General features: G+C 40.5%; 1 protein-coding gene across 2 annotated transcripts in view; it reads left to right on the forward strand.

Annotated features, from left to right (window-relative positions):
• The window catches only part of LOC117415263 (solute carrier family 23 member 1-like), a 37,284-nt gene extending 16,470 nt beyond the window's left edge, over nt 1-20,814 (forward strand). Inside the window, exons 5-13 of one of the 2 annotated variants that reach the window (XM_059026780.1) lie at nt 9,614-9,649; nt 10,192-10,373; nt 10,975-11,095; nt 12,297-12,453; nt 13,086-13,339; nt 13,954-14,118; nt 14,703-14,811; nt 15,511-15,606; nt 17,313-20,814. In XM_059026780.1, coding sequence (XP_058882763.1) covers nt 9,614-9,649; nt 10,192-10,373; nt 10,975-11,095; nt 12,297-12,453; nt 13,086-13,339; nt 13,954-14,118; nt 14,703-14,811; nt 15,511-15,606; nt 17,313-17,563 — 1,371 coding nt within the window. In that variant the 3' untranslated portion in view covers nt 17,564-20,814. The remainder of the gene's footprint in view (nt 1-9,613; nt 9,650-10,191; nt 10,374-10,974; nt 11,096-12,296; nt 12,454-13,085; nt 13,340-13,953; nt 14,119-14,702; nt 14,812-15,510; nt 15,607-17,312) is intronic. The other variant, XM_034025372.3, reaches the window with a different exon arrangement.
• The last annotated feature ends 420 nt before the right edge of the window (nt 20,815-21,234 follow it).

The raw sequence follows: 21,234 nt of genomic DNA on the forward strand, positions 1-21,234 counted from the left end.
ATCTTGCAAAATTAAAGTGATTTCTAATACCGCGTGACCCAATACAGCATAACCCCACCACCGCCTGACCCAGTACAGCACAACCTCCCACTGTGTGACCCAGTACAGCACAACCCCACCACCGTGTGACCCAGTACAGTACCACCCCTCACCGTGTGACCCAGTACAGCACAACCCCACCACCGTGTGACCCAGTACAGTACAACCCCCCACCGTGTGACCCAGTACAGCACAACCCCCCACCGTGTGACCCAGTACAGTACCACCCCTCACCGTGTGACCCAGTACAGTACCACCCCTCACTGTGTGACCCAGTACAGCACAACCCCCCACCGTGTGACCCAGTACAGCACAACTCCACCACCGTGTGACCCAGTACAGGACAACCCCCCACCGTGTGACCCAGTACAGCACAACCCCATCACCGTGTGACCCAGTACAGCACAACCCCACCACCGTGTGACCCAGTACAGTACCACCCCTCACCGTGTGACCCAGTACAGTACCACCCCTCACTGTGTGACCCAGTACAGCTCAACCCCCCACCGTGTGACCCAGTACAGCACAACCCCACCACCGTGTGACCCAGTACAGCACCACCCCTCACTGTGTGACCCAGTACAGCACAACCCCACCACCGTGTGACCCAGTACAGCACAACCCCCCACCGTGTGACCCAGTACAGCACCACCTCTCACCGTGTGACCCAGTACAGCACCACCTCTCACCGTGTGACCCAGTACAGCACAACCCCACCACCGTGTGACCCAGTACAGCACCACTCCACACCGTGTGACCCAGTACAGCTCAACCCCCCATCGTGTGACCCAGTACAGCACAACCCCCCACTGTGTGACCCAGTACAGCACAACCCCCCACCGTGTGACCCAGTACAGCACAACCCCCCACCACATGACCCAGTACAGCACAACCCCCCACCGTGTGACCCAGTACAGCACAACCCCCCACCGTGTGACCCAGTACAGCACCACTCCACACCGTGTGACCCAGTACAGCACCACTCCACACCGTGTGACCCAGTACAGCTCAACCCCCCATCGTGTGACCCAGTACAGCACAACCCCACCACCGTGTGACCCAGTACAGCACAACCCCCCACCGTGTGACCCAGTACAGCACCACTCCACACCGTGTGACCCAGTACAGCACAACCCCCCACCGTGTGACCCAGTACAGCACAACCCCACACCGTGTGACCCAGTACAGCACAACCCCCCACCGTGTGACCCAGTACACCGTGTGACCCAGTACAGTTCCCATATCAGGAACACCACTCAGAAATATTTGCTTTTTATTTACCGAAGGACATGTATGTAAAATATGATACGTATTTTGGGATACAATGTGAAAGCCTTTTTCTACAAAGAAACAGCTATTATATATCCAGCACCACACTTAACAAGACTGGACTGTGGTACTGTATCTGTAGTTACACATTGTATAAGGGCTGCTATTATTAAGGGAAAAAGGGATCACATTCTTCGCAATTGTATACACAATAATCAGTCAGCTGGCAACTGGTTATTACTTGACTTGTGTATCTGACAAATGATACAGCATGTCAAGTAACTGGATTAATGCTGGGTGTAAGCAGTTAGTATTTGTTTTGGTTTTGTTCATCCAATAGACCCATAACCAACATCCTTGAAATTCTTATTTTTATAATCAAATAGCTTGGGATGCTGAGAAACTTCAGCTATCAGTAGCTCCTCCGTGTTGATGGATATTCGAGTTCATCAAGACATGACGTATCCCACACCATGGACCTGATTGGCTAGACCCAGATTTGCTGCTGCCGAAAAATGTTTGAGCAGCAAAATATCGCTCACCGAGTGATATTTTGCCGTTCTAAAATTCTGACGCTGTATTGGGTCACGCGGTGGTGGGCTTGTGCTGTATTGGGTGTAGTATTCCAAAATATGTTGTGAAGGCTTTATTTTGCTCCACTAAATTAACTATAAAGCAGAGGATGTCAAAACTTAAAATTATACACTTTTTCATGTGTGTATTTCAGGCCGAAACAGTACAAAAGTAGACATCGCTTTTTTTCTTTTAAATCCCTGCCATTGTAGTTTCTTCGCAATAAACAAAGTGGCAAATTACACATTTTCATAAAGTAATAGTGTTAAATAAACTTCAGGAAATAAATGTGGAAAAGGGGGCGTTGCACAATAAAAAAAACAAAACACCATTTTGGTTTTCGTTTATTACTCTCCTCATAACAGAAAATATGATCACAACACAACAAAAACGCAGAAGTAAATAACACCGATTCTACTGTACAGAGCAGTGTTTCTCCTATCTTTAATAGGTAATGTAATTATTTTACCGAAAAAGGGTACAAATTATACTATTGCTTTCCAGCCAATTTTAAAATGAAATCTATTTGTATATTCGTTTACATTTTGAGGGAATATTCGAACATGAAGAAACGTGTTCCACCTAGCACTGGTTATCATGACCTCAAGGTGAAGAAGGGGGTTGCTCAACAGGCAATACTATATATTTACTACCTCTTATCATTTAATGGCCTCGACTAACCTCAAATGAATAGGCCCTTCTGTCTGTGTAGAGATTACTAAAACAGAAATGACTAAACACTAAAACTGTAATTATAAAATCGATTTTAGAATGCTGTGCTGATTGGTCCATCAGTGTTCCAAGCCGTTACAATATCCAGCACAATATCACAATTAGGAACTACTCAGGAACAAGGCAAATCACTGCACCTGTGTTAACCATGTATCACTGTGCCACCAAAATCAAAGAAAACACCAGTGAAAATACCTGCTGTCACGGAAGATACTAAAGACACCAAGGTGTCTTTTCATATCTTCCAGTTTATATTCAATTGCACTACGAATCAGTTTACTAGTTTAAACAAGACTCTGTTTTGGTATTTTATTTGCAGTTCCAGTCATTTTCTGTAACTTCGGTCAAATACAGTTGTCAGATATTTTCCTCCTCTTAGTTGGTATCAGCCATCGTTTTGTTAAACTGACTCTTTAAACTGATTAATTTTTAACTGTGAATATTTTTATATTTTTCGACAGTACTTCCATTATTACACGCAAAGTCTTAAAGGGGAACTGTAATGCAAATAACAATTGCAATAGAACACATGTTAACCAAAGCTTTTGACACAGCCTTTCCTTGAGCAGTATATCATATAAAAACCATTAAAACAAATTGACATTGAATGCATTGGAGCTCTCTTCCATCTTGCTTTGTGTGACGTCCTGTCGTTGACTCGCTCTGTAGTCACACATAGTATTCTATTGAGCAGATGTCCTGTTCCTATATTATGTAGTCATTGTTTTGTTATGGCTGCCCTTTGTTGGTTTAAAGGCTTAGGCACACAAATACTTTTTGTTACTGTTTTTCCTTTTGTTATTTTTGCACCCGAACGCTTTGCATTCTGACATAATTCACCCTGCCGGCGTTCACTGGTGTGGGTGGCTGTCAACGATATGATATAACAGCGACGCCAGAAAGGATCCAATATGGCGGCGGCCTGCATTTCCAGCTGACCCAGAAACATGACAAAAAAATTGAAATACTGGCCAAATGCTTGACTTTTTAACAAAACTGGCTCAGCAAGACGCATTTGTTATGTATACAGAGCATTTAAAGAGCCTTGTTATTTTGAGTACAGTTCCCCTTAAACATCCGACTCGCCTTTTTCTTCACTGCCTCCCGCACACTCACTCTTTACAGGTACAAAATGTAACACTGTCGTGCTAGAAAAAAAATCGAAATGAAATTAATACCACAAAACAAACAAATTGGGCTGTTAAATGCTTAAATGACTGGCTTTTTGAATATATATATATATATATATATATATATATATATATATATATATATATACAGTATCATTTGACTGTAAATGGATACTTAATAATTAATAATCTTCATCCCAACAAAGCACCTTAAACTCTTTTGCCGTTTGGTATACGCTAGAGCTAATGGGAGTGAATTACTTAGCAACAATGTTACCTAGAATATGCAGCTAGGCAGACATCTCGCAGATCTACAACTAAGCAAGGTTTCTTTGATAGTTATTTAAAGTCAGAAAAATGAACTGAAATACATCTAAGCGAGGTTTTTATAGCTAATTAAAGTCTTCATTTAAAAAAAAAATTATTGCATAGGGACTACTAGGAAGGTTATACCTCAAAATGTTAATACATCTAAAGAAACTATATAGATTTTTCATTTATTTTTTATAAAACGTTTATAAATCCATTTTATAAAAGCAATAAGGCACTTGAGGGCATGGGTTGTGCTGGATATTGTCACTTTTTGGTTGGTTACAGGCACTCGACTGCATCTCATGCAGGGGTATCACTTCACAAAAGGCTGGGATGGGGGGCAAAGAATTGGGCCCCCTCTCCAGAATAATAAAACTCTGCAACAAACTGGCATTGCATGAATAAACCTAGTGAAGCAGCGGATATCATCTAGGCTTCATTTTTGCAAAGATATCGACCAGGACATCAAAATCAGTTTTTTTTTAAAATGATTTTTCAGTTGCCATTGCAAGCAGATCACTCAGATGAGGATTGGTCATGGAAGTTCGTAAATACGTTTTAACCAAACTTAAAACAGAAAAACAACGCTCATTGCTTGCAGTGATGTATAACAATAAATTTGAATTTCAACAAATGCAAATTATCACAATAACTTGGGAGTAGCTGTTGCTTTTGGCAGAATAATTTAAAAACATAGCACTGCAGCTTTTGATAAGAAAAAAGTGAATGTTTCATTCAACAACGTTACATTGTCAGGCTAGTCGCTGCACTTTCAATGTCCCGAAGCATGAACACTTTCCTTTAAGCCTTTTAACTTCTCACAGAAACTGCCATTTGGTGACCCCCTGACGTGAAGTGAAGTGACAATATCTAGCACAACCCATGCCCAATGGTGCACAACCCATTCCCTCTCGTGCACAATCCATGCCCTCGCGTGCACAACACATGCCCTCTCGTGCCTTATTGCTTAATTGTGCCATTTGTCACAGTGTGAAGTGCACTGGCTATAAATGGCAATCTGGGTTTGTGAAAACAATTTCTGCAGAAAATAAAAAGCTTTGAATTGACTCAATAGTTTAGACTATGACCTTTGTGATGTAGAACCAGATCAATAAAACTTTTATTTTCTTTTATCAGGAAGTTAGTTTTTTTACAACCAATTAAACGATTTGGCAACAATTTAGAACCATTGTAAATTACTTCATATCCCCACATCATTGATGTATTTTATACAGCTTGTGATCCTTAATTACAGAAAAGGGATGGGACACATTTCAGCAGTGCACAAGACAAATGACTTTATTATGAAATTGACTGGGGAAATTCTAAATACACCTGCAAAAAAGATAATTTGATCAACAGAAGAATCCCCTACAACCATCAAGTCAAGCAGAATGAATGATGAAGGAGGTAACTCCAACACTGTCATGTCGTCCTTCATTTAGTCACAGTTACCAAATGGCAATGAAGCCTGGCTGTTCAGCAAGCTCGGGAACCAGATAACACGCAAGATAGATTGGCTCGACGGAGCCCACGACAGGCTCTGTGGAGCGGCAGTCGTGTAGAAGGAATAGGCTCTTGACTCAGCTTTTTATTAATTAAGCAAAAATAAACAAACAGTTTAAACAAAACACAATAATAAACAAAAGGGCACACGGGCCAAAGTCATAAACACACACTATAATTCCTTTATACAAACAAGTACCATGTTCGCTGGCTGGTAGCGTTCGCTCTCGCTCTTACTCTCCTTAATTTTCTCCTTTGTATGTGTCTTTACATCACCAGTGGCTAAAGATCTGGAAGCTTTCCAATTTGTTTTAAAATTACCCCAAGATTACATGCCTTAGTCATACTGATTCATCAGAGCACTCTGTGATCAAACAGTCATAAAACCCACATCACCGCAGGGAAGCTCAATTAGTCTGAAATGTAAACATAAGAAAATCAGAAAGTTTACAAACGAGAGGAGGCCATTCAGCCCATCTTGCTCGTTTGGTTGTTAGTAGCTTATTGATCCCAGAATCTCATCAAGCAGCTTCTTGAAGGATCCCATGGTGTCGGCTTCAACAACATTACTGGGGAGTTGGTTCCAGATGCTCACAATACTCTGTGTAAAAAAGTGCCTCATATTTTCTGTTCTGAATGCCCCTTTATCTAATCTCCATTTGTGACCCCTGGTCCTTGTTTCTTTATTCAGGTTGAAGAAGTCCCTTGGGTTGACATTGTCAATACATTTTGGAATTTTGAATGCTTGAATCAGATAGCCGTGTAGTCTTCTTTGTTCAAGACTGAATAAATTCAATTATTTTAGCCTGTCTGTATACTATTATTATTATTATTTATTTCTTAGCAGACACCCTTATACGGGGCGACTTACAATTGTTACAGAGATATCACATTATCACAATTGTAAGATATCACATTATACATTATTTCACATTATGCAGATATCACATTATTTTTACATACAATTACCCATTTATACAGTTGGGTTTTTACTGGAGCAATCTAGGTAAAGTACCTTGCTCAAGAGTACAACAGCAGTGTCCCTGTGACGATGTGCCCGTCCCTGTGTGTATTTTGTGTGTTATGTGTTGTATGTTATGTGCGTGTGTTAATGTTGGTGTATAGTCATTGGTACACAGGATATAAATTGGTGTGTGCAGCACGAGCATTTAAATTGTATAATTATATTTAGGCACGTGCATTTAAAGTATAGTATGTGAACACAGGGTTGCACAGAATTAATTCACGTGCTGGGATTCAAGTGAATAATTAATTAGTAATTGAATCCCAGCACAACAGTATATATAGATGCACATTTCTTTCACTCGGGGTTGTGTGTTCGGTGAGTGGAGAACGGGATTGGAGACGGAGGTAATTGTAAGCGTAAAATAAGAAAAATAGAAGCTCACCGTGTTTGTCTGTGTAGTACGTTTTGTTTGTCAGTTTATTTTGGCTCAAGTGCCGTGTCCTGTTTTTGTGTTTAAAACCTTTTATTTTCTGTTCTGTTTATTTATTAAATGCTGAGCGAAAGCATTCGCTCAGCTCCACCAAACTCTACCTCTCGTTTTGTTCCTTTATTTTCTGGCTCTGGTCACTCCGGCCGTCTTTGTGACAGTCCCCCACTGGGGATTGAACCCATGACCCTCCGGTCAAGAGTCCAGAGCCCTAACCACTACTCCACACTGCTGCTATACGACATGCCTTTTAAACCCGGGATAATTCTGGTCGCTCTTCTTTGCACTCTTTCTAGAGCAGCAATATCCTTTTTGTAGTGAGGTGACCAGAACTGAACACAATATTCTAGATAAGGTCTTTGTAATCCATTGTAAAGTTTTAACATTACTTCCCTTGATTTAACTTCAACATTTCTCACAATATATCCGAGCATCTTGTTGGCCTTTTTTATAGCTTCCCCACATTGTCTAGATGAAGACATTTCTGAGTCAACATAAACTCCTAGGTCTTTTTCATAGATTCCTTCTTCAATTTCAGTATCTTCCATATGATATTTATAATGGACATTTTTATTGCCTGCGTGCAGTACCTTACACTTTTCTCTATTAAATGTCATTTGCCATGTGTCTGCCCAGTTCTGAATGCTGTCTAGATCATTTTGAATGACTTTTGCTGCTGCAACAGTGTTTGCCACTCCTGTTTTTATGTCGTCTGCAAATTTAATTAGTTTGCTTACTATACCAGAATCTAAATCAATAATGTAGATTAGGAATAGCAGAGGACCTAATACTGATACCTGTGGTAGACCACTGGTTACCTCGCTCCATTTTGAGGTTTCTCCACTAATCAGTACTTTCTGTTTTCTACATGTTAACCACTCCCTAATCCATGTGCATGCATTTCCTTGAATCCCTACTGCGTTCAGTTTGAGAATTAATCTTTTATGTGGGACTTTGTCAAAAGCTTTCTGGAAATCTAAATAAACCATGTTGTATGTTTTGCAATTATCCATTGTCGATGTTGCATCCTCAAAAAAAGTCAAGCAGGTTAGTTAGACACGATCTCCCTTTCCTAAAACCATTCTGACTGTCTCCCAGGATACTGTTACCATATAGGTAATTTTCCATTTTGGATCTTATAATAGTTTCCATAAGTTTACATATAATAGAAGTCAGGCTTATTGGTCTGTAGTTACCTGGTTCGGTTTTGTCTCCCTTTTTGTGGATTGGTTTTACGCTTGCAATTCTCCAGTAAATAACTTCTTTCATTTCTTAGAGTACTATTGGGAGGATCTCATCCTGCCCAGGGCTCCTAGTCCCTTTTACACTTCTGCCTCGGTTATAGTTATTTAAAACAGGATAGGAACAGGTTGTGGGGCATGTTGTCCGTTTCTTCCTTTGTAAAAACTTGTGAAAAGTAATCATTTAATATATTTGCTATTTTTTTTCTTCATCTATGACTTTGCCATTTGTATCTCTTAGACATGTAACCTACTCTTTGAATGTTCTCTTGGAGAGGTAGTTTGAGAGTAATTACCCTTATTAAGGCTCCAGCCACATTTCCACTGGCTTTCATCAGGATGGGGATTCAACCCCATCCACACCAGCTACATTTTAGCTTTATTTTACAATAATAAATAATAGCGGATAGTTCCTGTCCACCCGCACACACACATGCAATCGTAATACTATTACTAACAACAAAAACAACAATACACCCCGTCACATAGTTCCATTAAAAGTTAAACAACTTCTGTATAAATACTTCCATTTGTGGATGTCACTTTCTTATAGACCCTTGTCTTTTAAAAATGGATCTTGTTAACCTAAAGAGTTTAGTTCAAGTTAAAGGCCTGCTGATATATCACCCAACTTAGCACTATAGGTCAAAATAAATGCCATTGAATTTCAAAGGGATTCAAGGAGGAACAAGCCCTAACAAGTTCTTTGCACATGGGTGCTTGTGGCAATGCGCCCCGCCCCTGTGTGCATTTGTGTGTTTTGTGTTGTATGCGTGCGTGTGTAAATGTTGGTGTATAGATTGGTACACGGGATATAAACGGGTCTGTGTTTCACGTGTATTTAAAAAGTGTAGATTTGTATTTAGGCACGAGGAGAGCACAAATCACTTCACGTGCTGGTTAAATGTAATATGTGAGCACGGGGTTGCACAGAATTAATTCACGTGCTGGGATTCAAGTGAATAATTAATTAGTAATTGAATCCCAGCACAATAGTATATATAGACGCACATTTCTTGCACTCAGGGTTAGGTGTTCGGGAGTGGAGAACGGGTGAGAGAGAGAGGAGTAATTGAAAGTAAGAGCGTAAATATAATAAGTGTTTTGTTTGTACTCACCGTGTTTGTTCGTCTCCGTTTCACCTGTGTGTTAGTGTTTAGTCGTTTTGTTTGTCCTTTTGTTTTGGCGCAAGTGCCGTGTCCCGTGTTTTTTGTCTGTTCAAACCTTTTATTTTCTGTGCTGTTTTATTAAATGCTGAGCGAAACCATTCGCTCAGCTCCACCAAAACCCCAAGTCTCTGTTTATTTACTTCCTGCTTCTGGTCTGACGCCACCCACTACGGCCGTCTTTGTGACAGTGCTCCAGACTCAACAGGCATCTTGGGACTATATGGGTATGTACCAGCTTGACAACCAGTGTTGTGGAGTGACTCATTACATGTAATGCTCTACCGTAATCTGATTACCTTTCTCATTAACTTGTAACTGTACTGCTTCCTTTTTCAGACAGGTAACGACAGGTTACTTTTCATTACATTAAAAAAAGGACTACAGCGAATGTATAACATGGAAGTCAGAAAGTGCTTCGACAGTGCAAGTCAAGTCTTTCGTGACACATGAGCATGCTTTTCATATCATCATGCAAGAAAATAGCATGAGAGGAGGGAATGAATGGGTCCAATAGCGTGACCTTCAAAAAATATTTCGAGCTGCAGCCTGACCAAACTGAAAAAAAAAACTCTGTAAAATGTGCCTGAGAAGTAACTATTTGTAACTGTAACTTTTTTCAGAATAAGTTACTGTAACTAGTTACAGTTCAAGTAACTTGCAACTGTAATAGATTCAATTTTAAAAGTAACTTCCCCAACACTGTTGACAACACCTTAAGTAACTTGGGTGTTTTGCCCATTCTTTGCTTCTGCCCCCTGCTCTGCAGCTCCAGGGATCCATCATGGTCGCATCCTGCTTCCAGATCTTTGTGGGATTCTCTGGTCTCATCGGTCTCTTTATGAGGTTTATTGGACCCCTCACGATCGCGCCGACCATCTCCCTCATCGGATTGTCTCTGTTTGACTCGTCAGGGAACGATGCAGGCAAACACTGGGGGATCTCTGCCTTGTGAGTCAATATTGAAACCAGAGTTTAGTATTGAATCTAGGGTGCCAGGGCAACAACACAGCTTTAAAAGGGATTAACGGTCATTGGCCACTTTATTAGTGCTAGTACACTGACCATAAGGTCAAGAAATAAAGAAAAACAAGTGGGTAAACTGCACTGACCTTTTAATGCGTATAAAATGAAAAATACCTCAAGGATTTGTAGTACTGTATTAGTGAGGCAAGTGGCTTGTAATGTCCTTTTAATAGCTTTTTTAAATTACCACAGTTTTTTAATGAATACTAATATTCATTACTTTTCTGTGTCTGCAACTCCTTGAAATTCTTGATGCAAGTACCCTTTTTCTGGTAAAATTCTCAGTTATTTGTAATTAAGCATCGCTAGGTGCTACATTGTTTTAACTTCTGCATACTGAAAAAAAAAACGCAACTGATGGAGTAAGGACAAAGGTACCTGTCAGAATACACACTATTACATTATAAAAACAGAGGTTTCCCTCAATGTGTTCTCTCACAATGGTAAAAACGTTTAGCTGTAGGAGATGACATTAATCTCTTGAAGTGAAGAGCAATTTCATTACTGTATTTCTTTTTCTTTACAGGACTGTCAGTATCATTGTGTTGTTCTCGCAGTACCTCCGACACATTCCTGTACCGATGCCTGCTTACAACAAGACTAAGAAGTTTCATTCCACCAAGATTTATGTCTTTCAGATTCTACCGGTACGCACCTTGCAAGAACAGTAAATCATACAAATAAATAATTCCAGTAAATCTTATCATATACTGTATGTACTGTATACCATCACTTGGTAGGTTTCATATATACAGTATTATTATTTATTTCTTAGCAGACGCCCCTAATCCAGGGCGATTTACAATTGTTACAAGATATCACATTATTTTTACATACAATTACCCATTTATACAGTTGGGTTTTTACTGGAGCAATCTAGGTAAAGTACCTTGCTCAAGGGTACAGCAGCAGTGTCCCCCACCTGGGATTGAACCCACAACTTTCCGGTCAAGAGTCCAGAGCCCAAACCACTCCTCCACACTGCTGCCAGTATAAAAGGTGCATGCATTATGGTAAATGTGTAGTTCATCTTTTTTTATCAAAACTGGTAGAATGTTTTCTGGTGATTCCAGAAATTCTACTTCATGAGAACACATGAAGAGACATTGAGAATACACACTGGGAAAAGCAGCGATTGGTTACTGTTTTAAATGCAAGGCTTCTGAAATGTTTTTTTAGATTCTTCTTGAATGGAATGGTAGTTACGCTTAATAGTCTAAAAAAAACTAAACATATTAAATTGTTTTCCTTTAACTCTTCATTCCCATAATGCAGGAGTTCACGGTTTGTTACAAATTGGTGCTTTTCAACGTCTCTGCCTTACTTTATGTGATCTCTCTTGGAACTGTAAAAGAGCTGTTTTGTTTACTAATACTGTAATCTTTGCGTCTTTCATGAACTTTTTGCATTGGAGCCCTGCTTTTACTTTCAATTGAGTTTTGCCCTCCCCGCAGAATTAGACCTTCATTAAACTGTCATGTGACTACACTTACTCTCACTTCTTTATCGATTTGTAAACTGGAAGGTGGCACAGACAATTTTGATAAACATTAACACATTTCTTAACTGTGAAATACAAGCAGCCTTTTCAACCCAAACACTGAATCAGTGTAAACAATCTGCCACCCTTAGATGTCCACCCCCCAAAGTTACTTCATTCAAACCCCCCAGTTTGAAATACACTGGAAATCACTGTGGTAATGCATATTAGGTTTATAGAAGAAAGAGTTATGCAGTGTTTCATATAGATATGTATAAATGGGATCTGGTTTAGAATATTTCAATGTCCGTCTATGAGTTATAAAGTTGCTGTGCAGTTAGGAGGTTAAGAAGGTGTTTATGTTGCAGGTGCTGGCAGGAATGACTGTGTCCTGGCTCATCTGTTACATCCTCACAGAGTACAAGGTCCTGCCGTCGGACCCAGAGGCATATGGCTACTGGGCACGGACGGACCTGAAAGGGGATGTGCTGGGCCAAGCGCCCTGGTTCCGCTTCCCATACCCAGGTCAGCTACCCATGTCAGACCCATCGATACAAAAACAAAAAGAAATATGCATAAACTGTGGGCCAGATAGTCAAAAGAGATGTGAGTTTCGCAAGGGCAGTTGTGGGAATTTCTATCTTGAGAAAAAGTTGTGCCTGCGAGTGAAATGTAAAACAGGAGCTGTGGGAGGAGGAGTCATTTATTTATTTATTTATTTTTTAATTTGGAATCGCCAATTATTTTTCTTATTTTCTCCTCAATTTGAAATGTCCAATTATTTTTATTTCAACCCGGCTCACCTCTGCCACCCCCGCGCTGACTCAGGAGGGCCGAAGACGGACACACGCGTCCTCCGAAACGTGTGCCGTCAGCCATCCACTTCTTTTCACTCTGCGGGCACGCCACGCAGCCACCCCAGGTTGGGAGGGAGATCTAACATCAAGAATCATTCGATCTCTGTCACAAATCTGTAGCCATAATATAACATAAGGGTGCAATACAATTGCCTTCACAGATCCAGCACTAATCTTGGCTAACTACTCAATGTTATTAAATAAGCTAGTCCAATATTAGTGTAACCAGGGTATGAGGAATGTCTAGCATTGCTATTAACAGTCACAGTTTCAATGCGTCCCCCCTTTATTTTTCCTCAGGTCAGTGGGGTATGCCAACAGTCAGCCCTGCAGGGGTGTTTGGGATTCTGGCGGGGGTGATTTCCTCCATGATAGAGTCTGTCGGTGACTACCATGCCTGTGCGCGTCTCTCAGGTGCTCCTCCCCCACCCAAACATGCAATCAACCGGGGAGTGGGCATCGAAGGAATTGGCTGTCTCATGGCAGGAGCATGGGGCACAGGCAATGGGACCACCTCCTACAGTGAAAACGTGGGGGCGCTGGGCATCACCAAGGTAGGGGATGAGGGCACTGCTAATTAAGGTGGCTTTACTTGGGGGTGGATGCAAGCAAAAAGTAGTGTAATGCCTGTTTTATGGAGCTGTTCCAAGTCCCCCCTAATTCTTCTTTGTTCAAGGCTCAAAATAAGTTGAGTTCCTTAAACCTACCTTCATAGCGAATTCCTTTAAACAATGGTGCTCATTGTGGGACTCTCTCCAAGTCCTTTTGGTAATGTAGGGACCAAAATTGGACGCTATATAGGAACTGTAGTAGGACACATGTCAAAATCCCATGTGAACATTTACTAAGCCCTTAATTTGAAACTCGAATCTACCACTCCTCCGGAGTATCACCATAGAACGGGGAAATTACAGTAGTCCAATTTTATAAATGTTAATTAAAAGAGGACAATTGGGTGCCACTAAGGTATGATCATTTTTCCAAATAGGGTAGTCTTGTTTGAGGAATGGTCAAATATCCCTCCAGAACAACTGAAGCATAAAGTCAAAACAATAACTTCTTAGTTTCCTATGGCACCCATTTTGACAGTGTTATGGCAGAGGTGTTTGTACCTGCTTCTCAGCATTGGATATGTGAATAATCTGCACCTCACTCCCTCTTCCTTCAGGTGGGCAGTCGGATGGTGATTGTTACCAGTGGCTTCCTGATGATTTGTATGGGAATGTTTGGGAAAGTTGCGGCTATTTTCACTACAATCCCAACACCTGTCATAGGGGGTATGTTCTTTGTCATGTTTGGAGTGATCATTGCTGCTGGAATTTCAAACCTACAGGTATAGCATATCAATCTATCTATCCATCTATCTATTTACATAATTGTGTGCACATGGTTTGAGGAGCATGACAGAGACATCAGGCATCACCTATGGCCACCACAATCCCTTGATCTCAATCCATTTAAGCATGTTAGGATAAACTTGAACAGCACCTTACAATCCAATTACTAACAGCAATTGTGTGAAATATTAATGACTGAAAAGACGAAGATCCCTCCAGACCCATTCCAACACCTCCTGGAGTCTATGCCATTGTAGCGGGCAGTGTTGTGTGATACACTGACGTTACAGATTCTGTCCTGTCTCCTGTCGGTGAGATGAGATCAGGTTAAAAGCTCTAACACCATGAATGCAGACGAGCCCAGCTCTTTTGCATTGTGGTTAAGACACTCGCTTGCGGAAAGCGGGGTGGTTGGTTCACGCCCAGCCTCCACCCTGTTACACCATGACCAGGGCAAACAGTGACTCACCTGTTATTAGTCCTTAAATATATTGTGGATATTGTTTCATTTCTTAATCTTTAGAATCTTTTTACAAGGTTTGTTTGACAAGTAACATATTTGTATTTGTTTTTCATTCAGTATACTGATATGAACTCATCCCGGAATATCTTTGTATTTGGATTCTCCATGTTCACTGGGATGGCTATTCCAAACTGGGTATTTAACCACCCTGGAGCCATTGTGACAGGTAGGGGGTGGTGGGCATGTCAATTGTTTTCAATGTACCTCTATTGCCGATTTAACCTCAATCACACCCTTTGTTGACTATATATTTCGTTATCTCTGAATAGATCATCACCCCATCTTCAAAATAAGGCAGACTTGTAATGAATAATGACAAGGTTCTTCATTTTACCCACAGAAATTGATTTCTGCAATAGTGACAGCCAAGACTGCAGTAGTATCAAGCTCACAGTCATTAAAGGCTCTACATTAGCCAACCACTAACCAAATACAATGCCAGGTAGTTAGAATGCCAGGTAGTCTCAGTCACAGGTAGTCACTGATGTCAGACAACACACATTTTTTTTTTTTTTATTCTGTACCTTGATTTTGAAGATTGCCACAGTGGTGTTTTACTGAAGTTGGCAATATACAAATTCAACTCGAGTTTTGGGACCCTTTTAGTAACCATGTAGAGACCTGCTGATTGTAAAATGATTACAGGTATGTTACAGATCTAAACACTATTGCAAATCTCAAACAAAAACAAGGCATATATTTGAGTTCTCAGATTTTAGTTCTCAGATTTTCTTCCTCATGAAAAGTAACCACTCAGGCCATCGCTGGCCCATACCTTAGATGTATCAATTATCTGAAAAGTTCCATTTTGATTGGAGTAATCTTGTTTCCCTGGTTTCCAATGCATTCCTCTGTCACCGTGCAGGTGTGACGGAGCTGGATCAGGTGCTTCGGGTCCTGTTGACGACCAGTATGTTTGTGGGTGGCTTCTTTGGCTTCGTCCTGGATAACACTATTCCAGGTGAGCAGGCAGTCTTATTGCATTTTAAAAGCATTCAAAAGGACAAGCCTGTCAATGGATGACCCCATTAATTCCAGTAATTCTTACCTAATATCTATTGCCATCATTTCTTAGATCTCACATTTTCCTATATGAAACACGCACACATTATGGGAAAGGTGAATTTGATTTTGTAATGACAATGAAGAAAACTTACTGAGTCAACTTCGAGACACTGCATGAAGGAACTAAGTCGACATTGAAAACACATCAGTTGTTTCCAAATTCCCTTCTATTCCTGTTGAAAGTCTGCATAGCTTTAGTGTGTTAAGTGAACCTTTTGTTCTATTAAAGTATTACAGAACACCCTGCAAAGTTTACAAGAATTGCATTGTTACCGTTGCTGTGTCCCATGTTGTGTATATTGCTGTGTTGTATTTTTAAACATATTGCTGACTCTTCAGAAATTATTAATCACACATCATGGGTCATAAATCAACTGGGCAATATATTTCTCAACATTTACTCAGGACGGTCGCTAGGAGGAAAATCAATAATAATAATAATAATAATAATAATAATAATAATAATAATAATAATAATAATAATAAAACTAATTTTATTTATATAGCTCCTTTCATTGCAGTAATCACAAAGCACTTAACAACAAAGGAAGAAAAAAAATAAAAATAGAAAAACACATGTAAAACAATAAGCACAATTACAAAAAAGCCAATTGATAAAATTATGTCTTGAGTCCAGATTTAAAAGCCTTAGTAGCCTCACAGTCCTTCAAGTGTCCAGACAGATTGTTCCAAAGACGGGGGGCCATGGAACAAAAGCCTGGTCGCCCATAGTGCGCAGCCTTGTCTTCGGCACAAGCAGAATAGAGCCATTAGCAGACCGCAGGTTCCGCGGTGGCAAATAAAGGTTAAGCATGTCCCAGACAAGGGCCAAGGCCATGCAAAGCCTTAAACATCAGCATCAAGATCTTGTAGTTTATTCAGAATTTTACTGGTAGCCAATGTAAAGATGCCAAGATTCGCGATATATGCTCATGCTTCCTTGATCTTGATAAAAGCTGCCCAGCACTATTTTGCACATACTGCAACCGATTAATTGATTTTAAAGAAACACAAGCAAGCAAAGCATTACAGTAGTTCAACCTTGATGTAATAAAGGCATGAATTAGTTTCTCCACATCCGGCAAAGACAAGGTTGACCTAAGGCGGGCAATATTCCGTAAGTGAAAAAAGGACACTGCAGATATTCTTAATGTGAGCCTCAAAAGACAGAGTGGAATCGAACCTTACACCTAGGTTAGTAACTTCTGATAACAAATGTCTTCTAGCATTGCAGTGTATCCAGATCAGACTCAACAATGCAGCTTTTCTGTTCCCACAATATGCCACTCATTTCAATCAGAGCACCAGCAGCTTGTGGAGCATGAACTGGATCTACTGCAATGTTTAGAAGACAAATTTACTTTCTCCTGGTGAACGTTCCCAAATAAAAATTGAAAACAGGGAACCAAAGTTATGTGTAACATGTTTTCTTATATTGGGAACTACAATAATGCAAGTAAGCTTATTTCACTGGAACAACAAGCCTCTGTGTCTTCCTTGGCCTCGGACTGACCCTGAAGCTGAACCCCATTGACGGACCCAGACCACCGGAGGTGCCTGAGACAGTATGCTTCTGAAAGCTCTCTCTGCACTTGGTTTCAGGGTCAAAGAAGGAGCGTGGCATCGTCGTCTGGAAGGAGGCGCACCAGCAGTCTGGCGAGACTCTGGAGAGCGAGGAGGTGTACAGCCTGCCCTTCGGGATTGGGTCACGCATCTGCACTGCATCCTGGGTTCGGTATATACCCTTCTGTCCCAAACCAGCTGGGACCGACAGTGGCAATGTAGGAAACAACGAGGACACAATCATGGAGAAGACTGACCAGGCACTACCAAACAGAGATACTCGGCTATAGACGCTGTATCCCCTTAATATGAAAACCATTAGCAATTATTTATGAATAGAAAATATTAAACAGCTAACTAGGCAGGATGCTGGATTTGTTTGACAGGTCAGTATCTCTCAACTATTTTAGAAAAGTGCACAATAATGATTAATTGTCCAGTATGCCTTATTAACTCCTTAAATTCCAACTTGCAGAACTTTGGCACACCCACTGGAAAATTATAGAATTGCAATATCTCTGGATTCAAATATTTTGCTTTTACTGAAACAGATCCCTTTTTCAACCTTTAAGAACTTGAATCGAATCTTGCAGAGAAAAAATAACCTTATATTCCAAAAATATGTGACAAATTACTAAAAAACAAAATTATGTAACATAAATACATGATTATTTACCACACTAGAGAAGAGGTTTATTAATCATACTGAACAATGAGAAATGACTCTGTTCCCAGCCATTTCACACCTGGGAGTGTAATCTTTCCAAAAATGCCAATATTATTCAGACGTATTGACCAAATACAAATCATGGTACAGCATCACTAAACAGGTTGACAGTAGATTTCAGTTTATCCAGTGAATAGCTACCCTCAGGAATGAGTTTCAGTTTTGTAAATCAGGAACCCTTATCCATGTTCAAACTCCATCATCCATTAAACCCCGACCAGTAGTAACGTATTTCAAAGGATCAGACAGCTCAGGTGTCCAGTACAGTTACATGCCTGCCAGTTCTGTTATTTTCAGCGCAGTGGTCCTATAAGTTTAATTTCATTGTGTAAATTAGCTACTGTAGTTTCCACTAAGTTAGAAAGTTCAGGGTTATTTTACTCCTGCGAAGTTGATTTAGTAGAGGCGGGCATATGTACATGGTGTATGTAACACCATTTTTTCCATATGTCTGGAGACCGGCTAATCAAATTGTTGTGAAACTTGGAATGAACATTATTTAGCACAGGTTGCTGAGAGTATCAGATTGTGGGTATAAAGGGTTGGTACATTGTCATCCATCTGTATGTCACACTTACATGTTAGCATATGTGACGAGAGGCTTATCAAATTGTGATTAAACAATTAAATTCAAATTCTTATTCTATTCTTTTACACCTTTTTCATCATCCTGGTGATTTGGAATTTACAGCTGTGGCAGGAGTCAAAGTAATGATGCAGCAGAAACAATGTATCACAGGTAAATACCTGTCTATTTCAGTGACGTTTATTTTAGTGCAGCGTGTATTGACCTACTTTGTAAATAACTATGCCACCCTTTTAACCAGTCCACATCTTGCTGTGTACACATTTTCTCCAAGTTGTAAGCTACTAGGTCACACTTCTTTATCAACATTGTTTCTGCAGCATTGGAAGGCTGCTACTATTACTGCTGCTATTGATGTCAAACTGCTTGCACAGAGTTCCCTCTAGGGGGCAGTAAGGTACTACCTAAAATAACCCAGAACAGACATGACCCATGCAATGTGTACTTATTTTTAACAAACAGGTCACTTACCATGCTCAAGTGATAGCTCACAACTCTAAATTAGTACTCCAGTCAGACAGTGTAGCAAATAAGCATTTCATAATGCTTTATTGTCTTCAAAAAGTACCACATTTGTTCATTCCTGTGGATTAATGTCTTTAATGAATTAATGTCTATCTTTCTATTGATATGTTTGACAGGAGGTATAACTGTAGTGTAGAAATATAACACAAATTACAAGTTTTCTTTAGGATGTACACAAAAGGTTTAAATCATTAAAAAAAGCCCTTCTTCAGCACTAAAGCAGCTAAAGGGTTTTTGTCCAAAACATCCCAAAAATAACAACAAACCGTTACAAAAAACTATCTTCATTAATTGCTACAGATCAGGGTGTGCGGCTGTCTCACAGGGTGTCCCCCAGGGGTCAGTGTTGGGTCCTGTCCTCTTGATCATATACCTCCTACCCCTGGGCAAGATCATGCGACATCACAAAGTTCACTTCCACTGCTATGCTGATGACACCCAGCTCTACTTCTCCACCAAACACACCACTCCCCTCCCTCCCACCTCCCTCATTAACTGCCTTCAAGACATCCGGAGCTGGAATGAGCATGAACCTCCTCCAACTCAACAGCAACAAGACGGAGGTCATGCTCAACATCACCATAGATGGTTTCCCGGTCCCTCTTTCAACACAAGTCAAAAGCCTCGGTGTCTCCCTGGACAGTTCCCTCTCATTCGAATCCCACATAAAAACCATCACCCGGACAGCATTCTTTCACCTCCGTAATATCTCCAGGCTCCGATCCTCACTTTCACACTCCAGCACTGAAACCCTCATCCATGCCTTCCCACCAAACTCACCAACAGACTCCAACTGGTCCAGAACTCTGCTGCCAGAATCCTCACTCGTACTAGATACACTGAACACATCACACCAATCCTCATCAATCTACACTGGCTCCCTGTGCAATACCGTATTGACTTTAAGACACTCCTCCTCACCTACAAAGCCCTCCATAACCTGGCACCCACCTACCTCTATGACCTTCTCCCAGTCTATGCCCCCTCCCGCTCCCTCCGCTCCTCCTCTGCTGGTCTCCTTGTCACCCCTCCATTCCGCTTCTCTCCATGGGTGCCCGGGCCTTTAGGAAGCCTATGACCTTTAGTCTATGGTCTATGTTTGACTCTGTCCTACCCCCCCTTCTGTGCCTTCCCAGTATCCCTATGTATCCCTAAGTGCCCCCCCCCAACCTAAATCCTTACCCTAAACCGGGTCTGTATCCTATTCCCAACCCAACCCCCTAAACCTAAACCCTTACCCTAAACTGGGTTCGTATCCTCTACCCAACCCCTCCCTCTTTTTATCTGTCCTGTTTTGTCTGGTCTTTTGATTTTAGATTTTTAGATTTTAAATTGCACTGTTGATTGATGCACTTGATTTTATGACTTTATGGATTGCACTTGATTTTATGTAGGCCTACTTTTAATGTAAGATGTCCTTGAGTGTCCTGAAAGGCGTCCAACAAATAAAATGTATTATTATTATTATTATTATTATTACATTTTATAGCAGTGCCAATTTGGTTTGTGAGCTTGCATGCAAAATCTTGAATTCAAGCATGCTCCTCAGGCAAAGATACCTAATAAGTGTTTCAACCTAAGGCAAATATGTTACCAAACCACCATGGCTTGGAGCTTTCAAAACCTTCCCGATTCACTTTGGGAGGGGTCAGGTAGGTGCCATTTTATAACTGCAATAACTCTCTCAAGGGTGTTCCAATAAGACATTGGATATTGGACCGCCCTATAGTGTGTTACTGCTTTTGTATAAAATGCTAGGCAAGAAATATAAGATCTATAACTGAAGAAAATGGGCACAGTTTTTTTAAGTACATTTTTAGATAATGACTCTTGCTGAGGATACTTTAAAGAAAAAATATATATTTCTCTGTAAGAAAAGAAAAGGTTTTGTTTACATTTATTTTCATTAAAGGAACTCAAAGGCTTCACACAAAGCTCACCTTTGTGTACTAATCACTGGTTTTCCTAAGATTAACAAGTTCAACTTAGTTCATTCATGCAATCTCTCAAAGTTGACTGGAAGTGTAGCATGAAGTACGTGCAAAGCATGTTTAATTAGTTTTCTTCACTAACAGCTTCAAAGAAATTACCATTAAAAATCAAATTCACATATACCATAATAT

The sequence above is a fragment of the Acipenser ruthenus genome, chromosome 7, assembly GCF_902713425.1.
Source record: "Acipenser ruthenus chromosome 7, fAciRut3.2 maternal haplotype, whole genome shotgun sequence".
NCBI lineage: Eukaryota > Metazoa > Chordata > Actinopteri > Acipenseriformes > Acipenseridae > Acipenser > Acipenser ruthenus.